This window comes from Rhinoderma darwinii, chromosome 4, assembly GCF_050947455.1.
Source record: "Rhinoderma darwinii isolate aRhiDar2 chromosome 4, aRhiDar2.hap1, whole genome shotgun sequence".
In the NCBI taxonomy this organism is placed as follows: Eukaryota; Metazoa; Chordata; class Amphibia; order Anura; family Rhinodermatidae; genus Rhinoderma; species Rhinoderma darwinii.
This window is the reverse complement of record NC_134690.1, coordinates 360,189,247-360,210,647: the sequence shown is the minus strand read 5'-3', so window position 1 is coordinate 360,210,647 and position 21,401 is coordinate 360,189,247. Positions and strand designations below refer to the sequence as shown.

Below are 21,401 nucleotides of genomic sequence, written 5' to 3'. Positions count from 1 at the left end.
GAGGTGAGGTGTCTCCTAAGTCTATAGATCCCCCATAGGAAAAAGAGGACCTAGCAGTTGAAGCATCCAAAGACGCCTCCATAGAGAAGTTGAGGTCTTCTTTGAGATTGATTGAAATGCCCGCAGCAAACTTCTACAAGGCTTCGATCATGGTAAAGGCGAAATCAACCTGTCTTCAATTAGGGAAGTAAACATTGGCCACAACCAGATTTCTAAAAGAGAGTTTGAGAACAAATCCCTTCAAATTATATGAATAGATCTTAATGGAACCTATAGACAAAAAGGGGTAGGGGAAAAAAAAAAGTTGGGGAGGGTAGGCAATAGATCAATAAACACAGAAAAATTCAGGTATAACAAATCGTACACACATCTTCATATACAAGAATGTATACAGCTGAACCTGTCTGTCGAGTACACTGCGGGGAAGTGAAAGCCTCTCATGAGATGAGGTGCTTCCTCCACACAGGTAACTTATAAAAATTTAACCAATAGGACAAAACTAAAATGTCAAACTGAGATGAAGGAACCCACTGATATGAACCAGATGGTCACGAATAAACCGTCAAAAGTTAGTGTAAAATCGGACAATATGGTGGGAGAGGAGACCCTAAGTATAAAAGAGGGAACATTTACTCCCCAATATTAGATTATTTGACTACTTACAACAGTAATATTTTGAAGAAGAATGACCCCCATCTTATAACTTTTCTCAATCATAAACATAAACTAAACCTAGGAACTTGGCTCAAGTTTGCAAAAATAAGTCTAACTTTATTAAGTAACCAAGTTTGTCATCCAGTCCAACCACCTTAGCACTGTTTTTAGAGTTGGTTTAATTCTTAGTCCAAAAAAGCATGTCCATCTATAGGGAGGGGGGTGGGGGTTTAACATGGCAGATTTCACAGCAAATAGCACTTTTTCTTGTTACCCGTTCTGTATAATACACAGTATAAGACTTGTATACTGTACAAATGATAGATTTGGATTTGTCCAGTAATTCCATAAAATTTTTACCATGAGTATTAATGTACTTCTAAGGCCTCATCCAGATGTATCAATACTAGCGCTGCTTAGAGAATAACCGCCACTAAAGAACTGCGGCCAAGAAAATGTTAATATGTTCAAAGAAATCGGCACCGTGTATAGTTTTTCTACGAGCAGTTTACTCTGGTTCTTTTTATTTCAATTGTCAAATCAAGAGGAAAAGACCCCAATAAAATGGCAGGGATAGGGCACAATGAGGTGTAAAAGAAAAGCGGTATGGCCAAGATACCACGGAGCTCTGTGCCGCATAGTGTTGATCGAATTTCCTAAAAACTGGCTGCTGAACTGACTGTTTAAGCGCAAATTGCAAATTAGAGTGAATAAATAAGATCTTTAGATATTTGAATATTTTGCCAGACAATACCAATAATGAGCCTATGTATCAATGATTGTATATACTGGCACCAAACGACTGGATACAGTACACTCAAAGAAAATTTATTGGAAATATTTTAACATTTATATTAAATATTAATAGGAATTATGACATATTTGGCAATCTGACAATTCGTGAACAATAACTCACTGGTAGGCACATTGAAAATATTTCAGAATTTTCAGTAGATGATGAAGTGTGCAGGATATGTTCACAACCCTACATTGATTAGCACAATTTTTTATGGCTGATCCCGACTAATTCATCTGCTGGCGATACAATATTTATGGAGATATCTCCTGTTGGGACAAGTTGGATTCTGCCTGTCCTATCCTGTTAATTTCTTGAAGAAAAGCTGTGTTTCTATTGCCAACTTAATTCAAAGTCCTCTTTTGGTAAACAGCCTGCCCGGTCCGCCAACTTTTTTAACAGACGTAAAGTCTTGGGATCAGACGCACAATCCCAACATCATGTGTCATGTGAGGAGATCCCAGAAGTCATTCATGTACAGGTATTAGTCACTAGCCGCTTTTATGTAAGGCATCTCATGTCTAGTTGCTCTTCAGATCAGGTTCACTATGATGTTCATATGCTATATTACACACAAAAACATTCAACCAATTAGATATTATTTTCTCAATATAGTTGATGTAGGGCACCGGTGTTGTAATTTGTACCCGAATGCTGGCAGCCTAAAATGGGACCCAGTAGTCACAAGTCAGTGTAATAAGAATCCCACACCTAGCTCACTGGGCCTTAATGGTAAAGTTATAGCCTCGGCAGAAGATAATGTGGTGGGTTCTTTCTATTACGTGATTATATGAGTCCCACAATGATCATTATTTAATATTTACCTATTAAAATGAGTTCCTTGGTGGAATGTAAGTGAGAATATATTTGTATACTATGGCATTATATAACAAATTGTGGTAATTTATAGGTATCATGGGGCTAGAGATAATATTAATATTTATATATATATAATGGACAGACATCATAGCACTGAGTCTGATTGACATTACACTAGAAATGATCTATTACAGCTTTTCAACATTAAGTGGCACAGATTAAGATACCAGTGGAAGACTTAGGCTACACTCAACAGATAAACATATCCTACTTTTACACAGTGATCGAATTGTTTTATAGTAATGGACAGGTATATATAGAAAGTCACATGAATTAAGAATAAGTGACAGAAGGTCACTCTATATAAAGCCACCATCACTGAGGATGTCATAGCACCAACGCCACTGAGCCTGGCCGCCAACAAATAGTTCAAGGCACTTAATGAGTTAAAAAACAATAAATAACCATAAGGAAATAAAAAGTCCAAGTGCTTTAAACATGGCTTATGTAAAATATAAAATGTAAAAATAGCATGATTATTCTTCAGATTTCTTTACAAAATGTGCAATTATCATAATCACTATGGATGCAGCTCTATTAATTCCGTCAACAAAATAAATTCACATTTCGAATATCAATGGCCTGCAAAGCGAACAGTTTTTGATTCAATTACACTTCTAGAAAATCTAAAATATAATAAAAGGCTAAAGTAATCATGTTTGGATGGAGACGTTTCTTTGTAAGCTCAGTCTTCTTGGAAGTTAAATGCTGCATTGTAAAAAAAATTGCTTTGAAGTAAAACGTCCCCGTCTCTAAATTGGTGTTTTTACAGTCTAGGTGACGCAAGAAACCTATGCAGCATTTTACAAGGACGTGTGCAGCAGCTGACCACGCGTTTTATGTCACTCTGATGCAAATTTTCATCTGTTCTTAAAGGCATCTCCAAACAAACACGCTGCAACAAAAAGAGTAGAGATTTCATTAGCTTTGATAAGGTCTAACAACTATAGAGAGATAGCAAAAAATAACAAATAAAAATAAATAGAATAAAATAAAATAAAAATATGTAAATAGGGTGCTCTGCGAACTAGACCCTGATCAAGGGTCCACCAAGTAATAGAAACAAAGAATTCTCAGCAATCCAGCCGTGATTCAAATTGAAGAAAGTGGTTCATTTATCCATGTCAATGCTACGTTTCAGTCCTATCACAGTATTACAGTATATGGAAAGGGAGATAACCCAAACTTGATTACCACCAACACCAATAATATACAAAAAAAAATCCAGCTCAATTTCGTAGACACCTAAAAGTGTTCAGTCAGAAAATACAGCGCACACAACAGTCAAGGTTTAACACCAACATCTCTGCCAGTTCTATGTCTACATTTCTTTATATTTTCCTCCATATTTAGTGGATGATAATATTGTATATTATAGTACAGTATATTTAATGGATTCTTTTTTATACCTGCTGTCATCCCCTCCAGTGCTTACGACATACTTGTCATCATGTGAAAAACGTACATTAGTCACATGTGCTGAATGACCAAAGTAACGTTTGTGTTTGGCCTGAAAGAAATAGATTGAAGTCAAATGAATGAGAAACAAAATGCAGCAAATCCGGCACTCCGCTCAAAAATTGTTAAAAAGGTAACATAACTGACATGACTGGACAGCAAGCGTCCTTAGGGCTTATTCAGACGAACGTGGGAAACTCGGATGTGAGAAACTGCAGTTTTTCACGTTCGCATTGCCTCCGTGCGTGTCCCGTTTTCACAGATCCCCATGGACTTGAGTCTAGAGGGATCCGTGAAAACGGAAGGAAATAGGACATGTTCTATTTTTTAACGGACCTTTCGCATGGTCCTTTGAAACAACGGCCGTGTGAACGGTCCCATTCAAATACATGCGTCCGTGTGATGGCCATTGTTTTAACGTCCATCACACGGACGTATTCTACATTTGTCTGAATAAGGCCTTAGTCATAGTCCAATTAATAAATCATTTACATTCATTACACTGCATACAAGGTCTTATTACTATATTTGTGTGGCCAGTGGACAACTTTTATGAGACTATAACATTGATGTGGTTTTCATTTATTTTTTTTTATAAATAAAGATTAATTGAATAAAAATTTCTAAAACTTTCTAATATACTTTGTGTTTCCATCCCTTACCATTTTTTAGATATCTGTTTGCGGACAGTGAATAATAACACTATTGTTTACATTCAGAAGCCGCAAGCCCTACATACCTAGTCCTGCTCTCAGCTGAGAAATAGATACACAGGTATCCAGTCTAGGAAATGCTCTGTGAACTAAATAGCCTGAACTCCAAACTGATACATTGTAGCAAACCACCAGAGAGATTTGTATAGTTGCTGCTGATGTAAACAATAGTGTTATCATTCACTGACAACAATCAAATATTGGTGAGGAATTTAAACACAATGTATATTGGAAAGTTGTAGAACTTTTCATTCATACAGAGATTAAGCTTTAGTTACATAAAACCGGAAAACTCCTTTAAATATTAATTCAATTAATTGTAAAGAGCTCGGACCTAGGAAGGTGCTCAGCTTATTATGGAATCAGGGCTCATCTGATGTGACTCCCCGTAAGGACAATGGGGAGAAGACCGAGGAGGAGTTCAATTGGAAGCATTGTTGATCACACCCTGGATTTGTATCCTACTCAAATTTTGCTTTTAGTGAGGTGTGCATCTATTAGATTACTTTATAGATTAGAAAATTAGTATTTCACAGCAGTAAGTACAGTCACACTTGCTATATTTAAACTTACAAATTTCTCAGTGCAAGGAAAGTCGAAGAGTTTAACCAGGCCAAAGTCATCTCCTGTAACAATGTTGAGTCCAGCGTGTGACACACATGCACAGTTCACATCAGCTTTATCCGCATTACGTGGCCAGATACCGATCACTTCATCTCCCAGGATGCTGATAAATACACGTACAATGACTGGTTAATATTTTCTAATATTCTACAAGATAAGATATCTTACAACTCCTGCCCCCAGCTCTAGGATATCGCACAATACCGATTACACATTTCCTTCCATTTTATCTGTAGCACATACTAAGATTTCTCTTAACTTTTCAATTGAAAATATAATTGTAAATACAAATCATGTCCATTATTACCTTGTCCAAGTGGCCCAGGTAATCCTCTCTATGAATGCTCCATCTATTAATTGTTTTCCAGATGGCACTTCGTGTACTTGCCGCCTATAAGCACCGGTTGCGACCTGCAGAACGATAGGTACAATGGAAAATACATTAACACACTAGTCATTTTTGTGCAGTATAAGAACCATATTTCACTAGGATAGCTCCTGAATAATGAACTGGGGATGCAAACTGATCACCAGGTATATTGTATCTAATCATAAAATATAGCTTTTATAAAAATTGTTCAAAACATATGCACATGGTGTCCAAACAGTGTCTACATATAGGACTATGTGGATCAATGTCCACACAACAAAACCAAAAATAGAAGGATGCTGATTTGATCAGCAGATAGGGGAATGTATTGGATTTGGTATGTTCAACCGGGTATTTGTTGCTAAGCTATGGAGGATATAAAGGTCTCCTCCGATCTTATAGTCAACCAAAAACTGGAAGTAACAACCCACAGCAGAAGTGTGCAAAGTGTTGCTGAAGTATTTCCCTATTACTGTCCCTCAAATTGATATACCAGTAACGGGTGCTGACCTGAAGCAGTGCCATCTTCATGACTCCATGATGAGGTACTGCCGTAGGAAAACACGTGGGTGGGACTCATCTTTTCTAAAAATAAATTGAACCTAGGATTTATGCAAGAATACTCTGACAATACTTGGGGTGCTCTTGTCAGGGTGGCACCATTAACTGGTATGCCAACTTGAAGGACAGTAATAAGGGGAAACTTCAGTGAATCCAGCAACATTTTGTGCACTCCTACTGTGGATGAGGAGCTTTGTTCTCTAGAAATCTTGTCTTATAAGGTCTCTTTTCTTTTGGCAACAAGCTTGGTCAAAACAGTAGGTGAACTACAAGACTTGGATTCAGATGAACCATACTTGTCTTTTTTTCCAGATAAAATTTGTCTCAGGTTTCTATCTTCCTTTAGACCCAAGGTCCCTTCGGTCTCAATTATCAACCAGCTAATTTGTTTGCCTAATTTCCACCCTGTTACCTCTTCGGAGAAACCTTTCAGTTGGCACCTTCTGGATCTATCACGTTGCCTAAAAATTTACATCGCAAGAACATCTAAGTATAGGAAGGAATAGAATCTCCTAATTTCTTTTGTGGAGCCCAACTAAGCATCAAAGACTTCTATTACACGCTGAATTAAACAAACTATATCTAATGCTTACATCAACTCAGGTCTTTATGTACCCATGGGCATTAGGGCCCTTTCTACCAGAGCAGTAGCTACAAGTGTCGCTGAGCGTTCCCGTGTGACGATTGATTGAATATATAGTGCAGCGTCTTGGTCAACACCCAATACTTTTATTAGAGTTTACAGGCAACAGGGAACATCCTCAGCAGAGACTACCTTTGGGCGGTCAATTGTGAGATCTGCTGTAAGTGTCCCTACCTATATCCCCATCTGTTGTGTTGCTGTAAGGACGTAAGGAAGCTTTGATTTAGAATGTAAATCTGTTTTCCCTTAGTCCCGTCAGCAGCACAATACTCCCTCCCTTAATAGGAGTAGTAAATTATAATAAAGATATACACAATGAGGATGGAGGTTTGGTGTAAAGGATCTGCCAGGCACAACTTCTGTGGATACGCCCATAGGTAATCAGTCTGCACCTGAGTCTATGTCTCTGAGACTGACTCCATCTTCCACCACTCAGGATGGCAGGCTTAGGAGTGGGAGAGCCTATCGCAGCCTGGCCAGACGGAGCTAGCTCCCGCCCTCTGTCTATTTATACCTGCCTTTCCTGTTCCTCCTTTGCTTGTGATTCTTCTCGTGTGGTTTCCTGGCCCAGCTACAGCTTCTAACACTTTGATCCTGCTCCATACTGACACTGGCTTACTGACTACTCTCCTGCTCTGCGTTTGGTACCTCGTACACTCCTGGTTTGACTCGGCTCGTTTACCTCTCTTGTTGCTCACGGTGTTGCCGTGGGCAACTGCCCCAATTCCCTTAGCTTTGTGTACCCTTGTCTGTTTGTCTCCTGCACTTACTGAGCGTAGGGACCGCCGCCCAGTTGTACCCCGTCGCCTAGGGCGGGTCGTTGCAAGTAGGCATGGACAGAGTGGCGGGTAGATTAGGGCTCACTTGTCCGTTTCCCTACCCCCATCATTACATTTGGGGTCATTATATAGACTCAGGCACCATAACATTTTTCCACCTGTCCTATTAGAGAAATTCCCTATCTGTTGTGCTGCTGACGTAACTAAGGGAAGACAGAGTTACAGTCTAAATCATAGATTAAGGCATATCCTATTAATATGCCTTAAATGTATGTGGTTTGAAAACCACTTTAATGTCCCCAATCAAGCTTTTATGGATCTGGAGATTAAAAAATGGTTTGGGTTATGAATACGGTTAGGACTAGGTTATTACACTGAACCACTGAACACCGCTCTATATAAAGGATTGTTAACAGCACAATCACAAACTTTCTGGACCTACAAATCTCATACTGCTGAATATTGTTGTGTCCCAAAGTAAGGTCTATGTACTTGTACCTGAATATATTTACTATCCGCAGAAAAGTCCATCTGTATAACGAAACTGGGGATGTCTTTGCAGTATCCAATTCTGTTCAATGAAGAACCTTGAGTAATATCATAAAAATCAACTGTGTTTTCTGCTGAGCCGACAGCCAGGTACTTGTTATCAGGACTGATCCTAAGAAAATAATGAAGCAAAGTATTGAATTAAGGAGTGTATAAGAAGTCCCTTATTCAGAACATGTATATATATATATATATATATATATATATATATATATATATATATATATATATAAAAATATATATATACATTATATAAACCGTATACACCCATGCAACCAGTCTCTAAATAATGAAGAGGGCATCAATACCCCAAGTTGAGAGTGACCAAATAATAAAGATCAATGGTTCACATTTACCAAGACTGGAGCTTCTTATGCCAGTCTAAGTAAAAGAGATAGTTGGAGTGATTTGCACTAAATTTATTAAAAAGTTCATGCTTAGTAAATTTGCTGCATTTTGAACTCTGACATTCCGAAAATTAAATCTACACCTGTGATGAGCAGGGATAGACTTATGCCCAAATTCGCTCCATTTTCACAAATTTTTCTTAATAAACTGCATAATAAATGTGGGCCACTGAGTTTCTTGGTCCATTTACCAAGTACATTGTTGTAAGGTCAATATTTAACTATACCAAGTTGTATTTCATCCATAAAGGCCAATATAAATTCACACTTTTTTCCATGCATTTTTGTTAATAAATGAATTATGGTGAATTTATAGTTCCATAGTTAGTACGGTTGAAAAAAAGACACGTCCATCAAGTACAACCAAGGGATGGGAAAAAGGGAAAGGATGAAACAAAAATTCTACACATTGACATAGGAGCTAATATTTTTTCGTTCTAGGAAATTATCTAAGCCTTTTTTAAAGCGATCTACTGTCCCTGCTGTGACAGCTCGTGCGGTAGTCTAGTCCATAGATTCACCGTTCTCACAGTAAAGAAGGCTTGTCGCCTCTGCAGCTTGAACCTTTTTTTCTCCAGACGGAGGGAGTGCCCCCTTGTTTTTTGAGGGGGTTTTACATGGAACAGGATTTCACCATATTTTTTGTATGTGCCATTAATATATTTATATCAATTAATCATGTCCCCCCCTTAGTCGTCTAAATAGGCTAAATAGGTTTAATTCTTTTAATCTTTCTTCGTAACTTAGATTCTCCATGTCCCTTATTAGTTTAGTTGCTCTTCTAAGTATTTTTTGAATTTGTTGCTGGATTCTTTTTGTTTTTATGGGAATAAAAGTTTTTAATTTTTTACTAAACTGCATTAGTTTAAGACCTCATGCACATGGCCGTGTTCTACACATACAGTATGTGGTGCCTATAGCCTGCTATGAGCTCATATTGTACCTCTGATATTATATAGAAGTATTCTCCCCTGGAAGCATAGTATGCGATGACTCATAGAGGATTCATACAGTGGCACATGGGGTGCTTATGTATCCGTAATATGGGCCCATAGGGATTTTGTGTGCTGTTATACAGGGACCGCACACGTGGCAATGCCATGTGCATGGACCCCAAATGAGACGTCATCGGTTCCATTATTTTTTTTAAATACTACGGCCAATGGGTGACAGATTTAAAAACAATTGACATCAAATTATATAAAGTTTGCATCAGTTTTGCACCGTATGTAATAAACAAATGTACCTATAAAAAGTGTGAACATAAATTTACATATGTCTTACAAGCAGCATAAAATGATATGACTAACTACAAAGCAGTCTCAAGGACTAGATCATGAGCCATCAATACACATGAGATATGATCTCTCCCACCCCCACCATAGACATCCATGCTTGGCTTGGCTGTATGTGCATGTTTATTTCAATAGGTAGAAATGAATAATCTGCACTTAGACACCTCTAAGGCAATCGACATGTTGAAATCCCATCAGGGGACAATTGGAGGCTCCCCCATACACATTATATAATCAGCAAGTCCTGCAAACATCTGCAGTTTCGAATGACTTTTTTTTAATGTGCATGGTTACTTGGTTCTTCAGACTTTTGTAAACACAGACAACAAGGAGAAGTGAAAATCTAAAAAGACACATAAGTTTATACCTGATGTCCTGAATGGTTCCTTTGCGGTCTCTCTTTTTGCCCCATACTTTCAGAGAGTTTACAAGTAGAATAACAAACTCTCCATTCCTCATGCCAATTGTCACCATTTCTCCATTAGGGCTGTAAGCTGCGCAGCAGGCGGCATAACCCAAACTTACTTTGTTCAAAAGCTTCTGTGGGAAATATGATTTTAGGCTAAATTAAATAACTAAAAGACTTCATATTTATTTCAACATGACTTAGACCCTGTACTTACTTTATCAGCCAGGTCCCATATTCTCGCTGTGCCATCATTACTTGCAGTGAGGAACATGTCTTTGGAGGGATGTGCTGCGAGGCCCCAAATCTCCCCCTCCACGTGACCATTATTTAGGATATTGGAAGCAGCATTTTTTTCTCCAACTTCAATAATTTCTCCATCTTTGGTCCCCACCAAAATTTTGCCCTGTAGAAAAACACGTTACTGGATTTCAAATCATATAAATGCAGAACTGCTGAGAAGAACAAGGCTTGAAGAAACCCAGTGCTCATACCTTGCCTCTGCATACAGATCGCACACAGTCCAGGGATTGGCCGGTCTCCAACTGAAATGCCCGGCAACGTTTCATTTCTTGATCCCACAGCTTAACAGCGCCTCCTTCTTTTGTCCTGAAAATATTTTGAGAGTGGAATGATGTTTGTGGCACACCAAATAGTATAGAATTCAGTGTCTAGATAGATAAACATAAGAGCCAGAAAGGTTTCTAACAAGCCCAGAGGAAAAACGCTTATACTACCCAAAAACTTTTGCCCCCCTGAGGTGCGCTTACTACAAGCAGTTCAGGAGAAAGCATTGCAAAGGTCACAGCATATGAACATTATTATTGAGTTTAATAGGAATCTTATAAATCCCTTTGCAGAGAGCTCCCTCTAGTGGCAGCTGCAGGGAGACAGAATTGTATCATATAAATCTATAGCTATGCAAAGGGAACAAAGGTATGTGGTGCTATGTATCAGGAAACCAGAGCTCCAACCCTCTCAAAGAATTATAGAACTATTTAGATTAAATAAAACACCTCCATTAACCCCTTCATCATCTGAAACAATATAATAATAACAACCATATACTGTAATTATAAACCACCAAGAACCTTTAGGGCTCACTCAGACGAGCATGTATCACGTCCATGTGGCGGTCGTTAAAACAACGGCTGTCACACGGACTCATGTATTTCAATACGGCCGTTCACACGACTGTTGATTCATCGGAGTGTGTGAAGGGTCTGTGAAAAATAGGATATGTCCAATTTTTTTGCACTTCACGCATCTCTCCATAGACTCTAGTGTAGGAGTGATTCGTGATAATGCATCCCGCACAGGTGCAGAATGGGTGCACCTCGGACGTGAAAAACTGCAGTTTTTCATGTCCGAGGTTGACCACGTTCGTGTAAATGTAACCTTAGGGATATTAGATTTAGCCCATAACCGCCTTGGACCAATATGTATGGTGGATATAAATTTAACCCCTTCATCACCTTAGACTACCAGAGATTTAAGGTATTGACAGCTAAACAAGTTTAGACCACCACGAGTATCAGGAATACAATCACTAAAACAAAAAATATGTAAAAATGTTTGATGTACTTTATGTAGAAAGTTGTCAAAGTGAATATCATTGGGGAAATTTTACGATCTCTGCTGGAAGCACCAATGCACCTGATGTCCCCCTTTAAAATGCTGCATTTTGATGCAGCATTTAAAATGCTGCATCAAAAGGCAGCATTTGCAAATGCAGCACTTGCATTTGCAGGTAGATTTGTTTGACTATTCCTCTCCACATTACATAAGGAGCAATATATTCTGTATATACTTTAACCCCTTCCCCCTGCTGGCATTCTGGGCCCTAATGTCCAAGCCATTTTTTAGATTTTTCCATTGTCACATTCGAAGAGCTGTAACTTTTTTATTTTTGCGTCGGCATAGCTGTATAAGGTCTTGTTTTTTGCGGGACGACTTGCAGTTTTTATTGGTACCATTTGAGAGTAGATGCGACTTTTTGATCACTTTTTATCACATTTTTTTAAAGTCAGGATTAACAGAAAACAGCAATTTTTCCATTGTTTTTTATTTTATTTTTTACGGCGTTCACAGTGCGGGTTAAATAATGTAACAGCTTTATAGTCGGGGTCGTTACGGACGCGGCGATACCAAATATGTGTGACTTTTTTGCTTTATTGTAGTTTTTTTTAATAGTAAAGCATTTTGTAAGGGGAAAAGCTGGGTTTTTCCTTTTTTTTTTTCACTTTTTTTTTTTCTTAACTTTATTAAACTTTTTTTACTTTTTTACTAGTCCCACTAGGGGACTTCCCTATCCTCCGATCGCTATTATAATACACTGCAATACTTTTGTATTGCAGTGTATTACTGCCTGTCCGTTTAAAACGGACAGGCATCTGCTAGGTCATGCCTGCGGCATGATCTAGCAGGCATTCGCTGCAGGCAGACCTGGGGGTCTTTATTAGACCCCCGGCTGCCATAGAAGACACAGACACTCGGCGATTTTATCGCCGGGTGTCAGTGAGATGAGAGGGAGCTCCCTCCCTCTCTCCAAAACCATTCAGATGCGGTGCTCGCTATTGTGCACCGCATCTGAAGGGTTAAACAGGTGAGATCGATACTAATATCGATCTCACCCGGCAGAGCAGGGACGCCCCCAGCCCTCAGCTGCTTCTGGCAGCTGAGAGCAGGGAGATTTCACGGCTCCCTGCTCTGTTTACTTTATTCTACAGCAGCGACGTAGTTTGGCGGCGCTCTAGAATAAAGCCCACTAATGACCGCCGTAAAAAGACGTATCGGCGGTCATTAAGGGGTTAAAACTGAAAATCACCCAAAAAAATCAAGTCAGTGTTTAGGTTTGTTATGTACTCTTCAGCTATATCAGGGGTCTCAAACTCGGCCGGGTAAGTGGGCCACATATAGAAAAAATGTGAAGTTGACGTTAAAATTTGATACATGACAAAATTATTGTTAATCAATGTTATTTGAACTACTATAACACTATATTACTATAATAATACTACATTACTATAAGGGCGGATTTACACGAGCGTGTGCATTTTGCGCGCGCAAACGGCACTTAACAGCTCTTTGTGTCATCACCATATGATGCGCGGCTGCGTGATTTTCACGCAACCGCCATCATTATGACACTCTGTTTGTATGTTTGTAAACAGAAAAGCACGTGGTTCTTTTCTGTTTTCAATCATACTTCTTACTGCTGTTGCGCGAATCACGCGCGTCCCACTGAAGTGCTTCCGTGTGGTGCGCGTGATTTTCACGCTCCCATCGACTTCAATGGGTGCGTGATGCGCGAACAGCGCAGAAATATAGGACATGTCGTGCATTTCACGCAGCGGACATACGCTGAGTGAAAATCACGGACTGTCTGCACGGCCCCATAGGCTAACATAGGTCCGTGCGATGCGCGTGAAAAGTACGCGCGTTGCACGGACGTATTACACGTTTGTGTAAATCCGCCCTAATACTTTCTCCACGTGCTTATTTTAACAATCCAGTTTTCCAGTTTGAGGGTATGTTCACACGGCCTATTTTCGGCCATTTTTCGGGCAGTAAACGGCTGAAAAACGACCAAAAAATCGGAAGCAGAACGCCTCCAAACATCTGCCCATTGATTGCAATGGAAAAAACGGCGTTCTGTTCCGATGGGCCATTTTTTTACGTGGCCGTTTTGTGCAGGTCACTTCTTGGGACGTTTTTGGAGCTGTTTTTCATTGACTCTATTGAAAACAGCTCCAAAAACGTCCGTAAAAAACTCTGCGAAAATCATGAGTGGCTTAAAAAACGTCTGAAAATCAGGAATTGTTTTCTCTTGAAAACAGCTCCGTATTTGCAGACGTTTTTAGTCTAGTGTGTGGAACTAAGTGTCACTCAGTTGGCAGCGTTTGGCAGACACACGAATGTCAAGATTGGGCAGCCCCTTTTAGATAGTGCCACAGTGCCCTCTGTAGATACTGCCACACACCCAGACGTAGATAATGCCACAGTGCCCTCTGTAGATAATGCCACAGTGCCCTCTGTAGATTCCACCCCCTAGATAATGCCACAGTGCCCTCAGTAGATAATGCCACATTGGCCTCTGTAGATAATGCCACAGTGTCCTCTTTAGATAATGCCACAGTGCCCTCTGTAGATACTGCCACAGTGCCCTCTGTAGATACTGCTACACACACACACAACCCTTGTAGATAGTGCCATACCCACACACACACACACACACACACACACACACCCCCAGTAGATAGCTCCATTGGGGCTTCCCCTAGGAGTGGAATACCCAGCCAGTGTGTTGCCGACGCTTTGGCCGGGGATTCCTCTGCTGGAGGAGCCCCTGACGTCACTGTCCATAGACAGTGACGTCAGGGGATCCTCCTGGGCCGGAATGTGATGTCCGGGGCAACCACAAAGCGGTGTCCCAGAGCAGAACACTAGTATAGACTCTGCTCCGAAACTCTAGGGAAGCCACTGACATCAGTGTCCATATATGGACAGTGATGTCAGGGGCTTGCTCAGAGCTGGAGTCCCGGAGCAGGGCCGCTTCTAGCACTCTGCCTGTGATTACAACTCTGCTCCTGACATCACTGTCCATATATGCACAGTGATGTCAGGGGCAACCCCACAGCCAGAGTACTGGATAGAGCGCTGCTAGCGCTCTGCTCTGGGACTCCAGCTCTGGTGAAGCCCCTGACATCCCTTTCCATGCATGGACAGTGATGTCGGGGGCTTTCTGCGAGTCCCAGAGCAGAGCCTATACTAGCACTCTGCCCGGGACTCCGGCTCTGGGTAAGCCTCTGACATCACTGTCCATATATTACTATACTATACTAGCGGCTCTGTGTCCTGCGGGCCGCAGATGACAGCCTTAGGGGCCGCATGTGGCCTGCGGGCCGCGTGTTTGAAACCCCCGAGCTAGATGATGTTTAGGTCGGGCTTTGCCAATAGTCCATTGCAGGCGAGTACGCAGAAATCATTGGACCTCATATCAAAACTCAGAATAGGACCTACTCTCTACTGATAACTCCGCTAAATGTACTACGCCTATTAAAGTTAAAGTCCTGATTCTGTTTTTTTGGGTCCAAAACCCTGTCTGATTCATTTTATAATATATCTGTATTGTAGAGCTGTTTTTCTGATTTGATAAATTATATAATACTGGCTGTATGCAATTATCACTACGCTATGAATTTATACAGCCAGTATTGAACACAATGGGAGCTGTATAGATCTATATGCATTGAGCTCCCACAAGTGGCGACTGCAGGTATCCGCTACGACAGTGTCATGGCAAGCAAGAAAAGCAGTCCAATGTCGGTCCCTCTCCCACAATGAGCCCTACTTCAGACGTGTGCCCTACCTCTATGTACGGTAGACCACTGGTCCATTTGCCTTACATATGACTTTAACTCTAATAAATTTAATACATCCATCCCAGGCCTTCAAATTCATATTAGTGTTTACATAGTCTAAGATATACTTACGGACGTTCCTTTCCACCAGTTACAATGAGTCCATCACGTAGAGTTGTATACATTGTGAAGACTGGGCCTGTGTGTGCTTTAGCCACCAATCGGATTAGAAAGTGATCTTTCCAGACATAGACATCTCCATTTATGGCACCAGTGAAAGTGAGGCTATTCTGCAACGATTACATATAATATATATGTTATATAATGTATAGAAGACTTTACAAATGCTGCTAGGCCACTTACAGCAATGTATAAAGTAGCAAGTTTATATAAAAACAAAATCTTCCAGAAACTTAAATGATGTTTTCTGATTTCTGAGAACTGACAGTAACAATTTTCTGTACTTTGTTACAGATCTAAACTATAGTGCACAATCTCTTTAGCACCTAACTATGCAGTTAGACGCGTAACCCCTGACTATGCCGGTTCGCGGCAAAAACATGTTGGGGGGGGGGGGGGGAGAGAGCAGTGATCGCTTGTTTTAACAACAATGTGATGTCCTTTGTAGCAATGTTAATCTAGTTGTCTTGCGGACGTATTTCGTATGTATACATACCGTGTGTCAGGGTATGTTCACACGCTAAACTAAAAACTGATGATTTTCAGCTGTTTTTACAGCATCATGCGTTTTTTGATTCGTTTTTACAGACGTTTTTGGAGCTGTTTTTCTAATGAAAAACGACTTCCAAAATGGCTCGAAGTGACATGCACTTCTTATTTCAAACGGCCGCGTAAAAAAAAACGCCCGGTCGGGACGAAACGCTGTTTTTCCCATTGAAATCAATAGGCAGATGTTTGGAGGCGTTCAGCGTTTATGGCCTGAAAAACGGCTGAAAATAAGCCGTGTGAACATACCCTTATACTGTCAATACTACACTGTTTAGCAAAATCATATACTATGGTATTCATGGACTCTAATACCTGCAGGACTCACATTGGGTTTTTAACCTATTTTTTATGGCCTTTTAATTATTCCCAATAAAAGTCATGTTTTATTATCACTATGTAATGTGGGAATAGGACATTTTTCTGCCATATCGGAAAATATGTAAATAATATTAGATATATTCATGCCCGCCACAAACTAGGGTCTGTTTTTTAAATTTTGGTGACACCTAACAATACACGCACAAACCCAGCCAAACATTTATATTTCTGGCATTGTTTAAAACGAGCCCTTTCCTATATGTAGGGTTGACTGTGATGAGCTTATCGACACAGGTCCAGCAACAGAAACAAAAGCTGATCACAAGGGGAAGTCGTACATGGCAACCATTGAAATGGATCAGCTCTCTACCCAGGCTCAGTGTGGAGGATCCCGAGTAAGAGATTCCCCTCTGTGATGTCCATATGTCCTAATAGGACGTTTCTGATGGAACAACCCCTTTATTCACTGTATGATGTAAAGTTATGCAAATTCCTAATATACTTTGTGTCAATTCAGTTCAATTCTTTGCCATTTTCAAGATCTATGTTTGCTGTCTTTTTTTTATGGGAACATTTTATTTCCCATTTTTGTGCACACCACAGTCTGAAAACAAGTATGTCTCATAGCTGACAATTTGTTACAATTGTTTCCAGCATGCACAATCAGTTTGGACTGCAGGCTGAAACATTGTAAAAAAAAAACTACCAAGACAGGAGGGAGGTTTGTGCTGCTGATGTTTTAGGCCTCGTTCACACCTGCGTTGGAGGCTTCGTTAGGGCATCTGTTGCAGATCCGGCCAAGTTTACAGGAGATTAAGGGTATGTTCACACGGCAATGCCAATTACGTCTGAATTTACGGAGCTGTTTTCAGGTGAAAACAGCTCCTGAATTTCAGACGTTTTGACAAGTGCACGCGTTTTTCGCGGCGTCTTTTACGGACGTAATTGGAGTTGGTTTTCATTGGAGTCAATGAAAAATGGCTCCAATTACGTCCCAAGTAGTGACATGCACTTCTTTGAGGTGGGCGTCTTTTTACGCGGCGTTTTTTGACAGCGGCGCGTAAAAACAAGTTTGGAGCCATTTTTTCGGGCATAATTCGAGGTGTAAAACGCCTGAATTACGTCAATAGGGCGTGTGGACATACCCTAACAGAGAAAATAGTGCAGGATGCTGCGCTATTGTGTCTGGTAAAATCACGTACATCTGAAGGAAAGCCGACAAAACCCATTAAAGTCAATGGGTTCTGTCGGTTGCCGCAGGTGTCCGTTGTGCAACCGAGCGGTTGCTTTCGTTATTCCCTTGTTCTGCTGCTCTGACGAAGCAGAACAACGTAATAATACAAAGCAGATGTGAACATAGCCTTATCTGTGTTTCTTAACTGTGCTACATGAACCCAAGGGGTATTTGTCATTGGTCTATGGAAAATGTGTTGTGACCCCAGGCAATGCTTCCGTCTTAGAAATGGTGAGAAACACTGATTTGGCTAACAGAGGTTTGCTTAAAGCTGGTTTACATGGGAAAATTTCTGCCCATAACGAGTGCCAAGTACCGATATAAATAGGCGATATGTACTCATTTAAAGGCTCTTTCATATGGTCCAATGCAAACTGTATGGGGATGAATGATCATAAATACGATAGTTTGGTCCCCATACAGTTTGCATATTGTCCGCAGCATATCTCCTGCTTACACAGGGAGATAGGCTGCCAACAATTTTTAGGGTATGTTCACATCGCTTAGCAAAATACGTCTGAAAATACGAAGCTGTTTTCAGGCGAAAACAGCTCCTGATTTTCAGACGTTTTTGTAACTACTCACGTGTTTCGTGGCGTATTTTACGGACGTTATTGGAGCTGTTTTTCAATGGAGTGAATGAAAAACGGCTCCAAAAACGTCCCAAGAAGTGACATGCACTTCTTTGATGCGGGCGTCTTTTTACGCGCCGTCTTTTGACAGCGACACATAAAATTACACCTCGTGTGAACAGAACATCGTAAAAGCCATTGAAAGCAATGGGCAGATTGCAATGGGCAGATTGCAGTTTGTAGGCGTAATGGAGCCGTTTTTTCAGGCGTAATTCGAGGCGTAAAACGCCCGAATTACGCCTGAAAACAGTGCGTGTGAACATACCCTTAGGCTGCATAAAAGCTGCGCTCAGCCGACAAACAACAGTTTGCTCATTTTTTCGGCTGATCGCTGACATGTTTACACAGGCCAATGATCTGGAACTAGCGTTCTTGCCAACGCTCGTTCCTGCAATCATTGGCCCGTATGAATAAGCCTTTAGACTAGATATAATTGTAGCCATCTCTTTAGCAGTGAAAATGATTAGGTCTGTACAAATACAGACAACTATAGCAAAACTTTTATGTAACACTTTAATTGCTTTTTTTCCCCATTTCACAGCCTAAATGGAGAACAAAGTTAAAAAAAAAAAAAAGTTAATGTATCTAAGGTAGAAAATACTCTGTAATATCAGATTCTACTATAAAAAAAACTCACAACAGTGTGAAACTTACAGCACCAAAGGCAACGGAAAGCATTGTTTGCATTTTGGCATTGTCTACAGATCCGACAATCCCTTTCTTATAGAGTAAAGCGCTCCCAGCCAGAGTCCAGAATTTAATGTGTTTTACTCCAACAGATACAAACTGCGTGTCTGAGTCTGGACGAAACTCTGCAACAAATATTCGCTCCACGTGACTTCCTTTACTGGCAACTTTAGCACCTGCAAAGGGTAATATAAGATGTGTCATAAAACGCTTATGCATTTGGTAATGCACCTACATAATCCTACAAGTGTCGGATTAGACATCATTCCGTTTGACAGCTACAGCTAGTGTTGTATAAGCAGCTACAGTCAACAAGTTAAATATGGTGGTAGGGCTTGTCAATTAATGCCTTTTATCAGGCACTATTGGGGCTGCGTGGGGGCAGCTATGAGGGACTTTATACTGTGTGGAGGGCAGATATAGGGCAGTTATGGAGGCATTATACTGTGAGGGGGCTGCTATGGGTGGCATTATACTATGTGAGGGCAGCTATAAGGGCATTATACTACGTGGAAGTCAGTTATGGGGGCATTATACTGTGGGCAGGACAGTTATGGGGGTATTATACTGTGTGGAGGGCAGTTATGGGTGGTATTATACTGTGTGGAGGGCAGTTATGGGTGGTATACTTTGTGGAGGACAGTTATGGGGGGCATTATACTATGTGGGGGCTTCATTAATTCAATGAAGTAGCATGCAAATAGGGTGTGTGGCATGAAAAAGGGGTGTGGCCTAAATAATCATTCGTAAATAGTAATCAAGGTTACATGTTTAATTAATCGTGATTTTGATTTATGTCATAATCGCCCAGCCCTATATGGTGGGTTAGGTGCATATGACACCATCAATAACTTGTAGTGTCTACAGGTAGTAAAGGGGCAATACACACCTAACCCCCAAGAAAGATGTTGGAAAGATGCAGAAGAGGCTTTTTCTCTATCAATAATAAGCTCACTGTGGGGAAAAACTGTGTGACACTGCTATATGGGTACAAATATGCTAAATCATGGTAATCTTCTATGTCTTCATGTGGCACTGCTGAGTAGTGACAATATGTTGTGTGGCACTGTTATTAAGTGAAATCAAGATTGGATTTTGAAATGGACACAGAAGGGCCAAACCTATAGGTGGCAGGGCCGCTGTAACCATAAGGAAGCACAACAACTTTCAACTTTATCCTCTTCTTCAGTACATGGATAAAGTTAATACAGTTGGCCACAGGTGTCTAGGTCCAGAGTAGGTGGCACAATGCAGTGATGTCATCATGCCGCCTGCCCCGAGCAGCTGATAGCACGGGTCGTCAGCAAAAAGGGGGAACTATTACTTTGTGGGGCCTAAAGAGGGCACTATTATTGTGTAGGGCCTAAAAGCGCTACTACTACTGCATGGGGCCTAAAGGCTTCTATTGATTACAGAATAAAATACAAGAGACAGGACAAGTACAATATGTCTTTCTGTTGCTTTAGCTCTTGGGGATTTTTTTTCCCCTATGTGTTTTTTTTGCATAAAGAGTAGAAGTTTGGATGTGTCCCCATATTTACTAATGGGGCCTTTACTGCCAATCATTGTGTCCCTGAGATGTAAATCTGATTCTGGGGAAATATGTTATCTATCTTACCTGTTAAGACAATTAAGAGTAATCGGCCGATGAAGCGAGCGCCGATCAACGAGACATCGTCGATCGGTGATCGTTTGCTCCTGTAACACGGAGATATGGATGGGGACGAGCGGTTGTTACTTTGATCACTCGTCCCCATACATTATTAGCATGTTGGCAGCGCGTCTTCCTGTTTACACAGGGAGATGTGCTGCCGACAACGATAATATTTTACTTTTTTAAAACTATACGATCAGTAGATGATCGAGCGTTAATACAGTCGAAAGCGTAGGCCACAGGTGTCTCGGTCCAGGATAGCAATTATCGGCAACGAGCGTTATATGAACGCTCGTCTGCACAATAATCGGTGCTGTAAGAATGCTGAATATGCAGCCTATAGAATGGGTATTAGCTAATGTTCTACCACATGGAGGGATTTTTTTATATGAAGTATGTGAGAAAAAAAGTTGCAGGACGATCAATTGAAAACTGCCTTAAGGACCTTATTCCCCCCTAGAAGCTTTGCCTTTAGGGGAGCATACTGACACACATGGAGTTACATGTATGCACCTCAGGGAGCCACATGAGCTGCAATACTGTTCGTATTGAGGACACACACTGCAGTCCATGTGGCTCTGCACCTTGTATGCATGTGGCCTGCTAAATTAGTTGTACAAATGACAGAATACACTGCCACAGGATATACT

At 40.6% G+C, this 21,401-nt stretch overlaps 1 protein-coding gene across 2 annotated transcripts in view; it reads right to left on the bottom strand.

Moving 5' to 3' along the window:
* Positions 1-1,687: 1,687 nt before the first annotated feature.
* The window catches only part of EML6 (EMAP like 6), a 199,109-nt gene continuing 179,395 nt past the window's right edge, over positions 1,688-21,401 (bottom strand). For both annotated transcript variants that reach the window (XM_075863018.1, XM_075863019.1), the window contains 10 exons: positions 19,065-19,273; positions 15,630-15,787; positions 10,629-10,743; positions 10,352-10,540; positions 10,096-10,268; positions 7,976-8,138; positions 5,432-5,535; positions 5,074-5,227; positions 3,739-3,839; positions 1,688-3,224 (listed from right to left, as the gene is read on the bottom strand). In XM_075863018.1, coding sequence (XP_075719133.1) covers positions 3,200-3,224; positions 3,739-3,839; positions 5,074-5,227; positions 5,432-5,535; positions 7,976-8,138; positions 10,096-10,268; positions 10,352-10,540; positions 10,629-10,743; positions 15,630-15,787; positions 19,065-19,273 — 1,391 coding nt within the window. In that variant the 3' untranslated portion in view covers positions 1,688-3,199. The remainder of the gene's footprint in view (positions 3,225-3,738; positions 3,840-5,073; positions 5,228-5,431; positions 5,536-7,975; positions 8,139-10,095; positions 10,269-10,351; positions 10,541-10,628; positions 10,744-15,629; positions 15,788-19,064; positions 19,274-21,401) is intronic.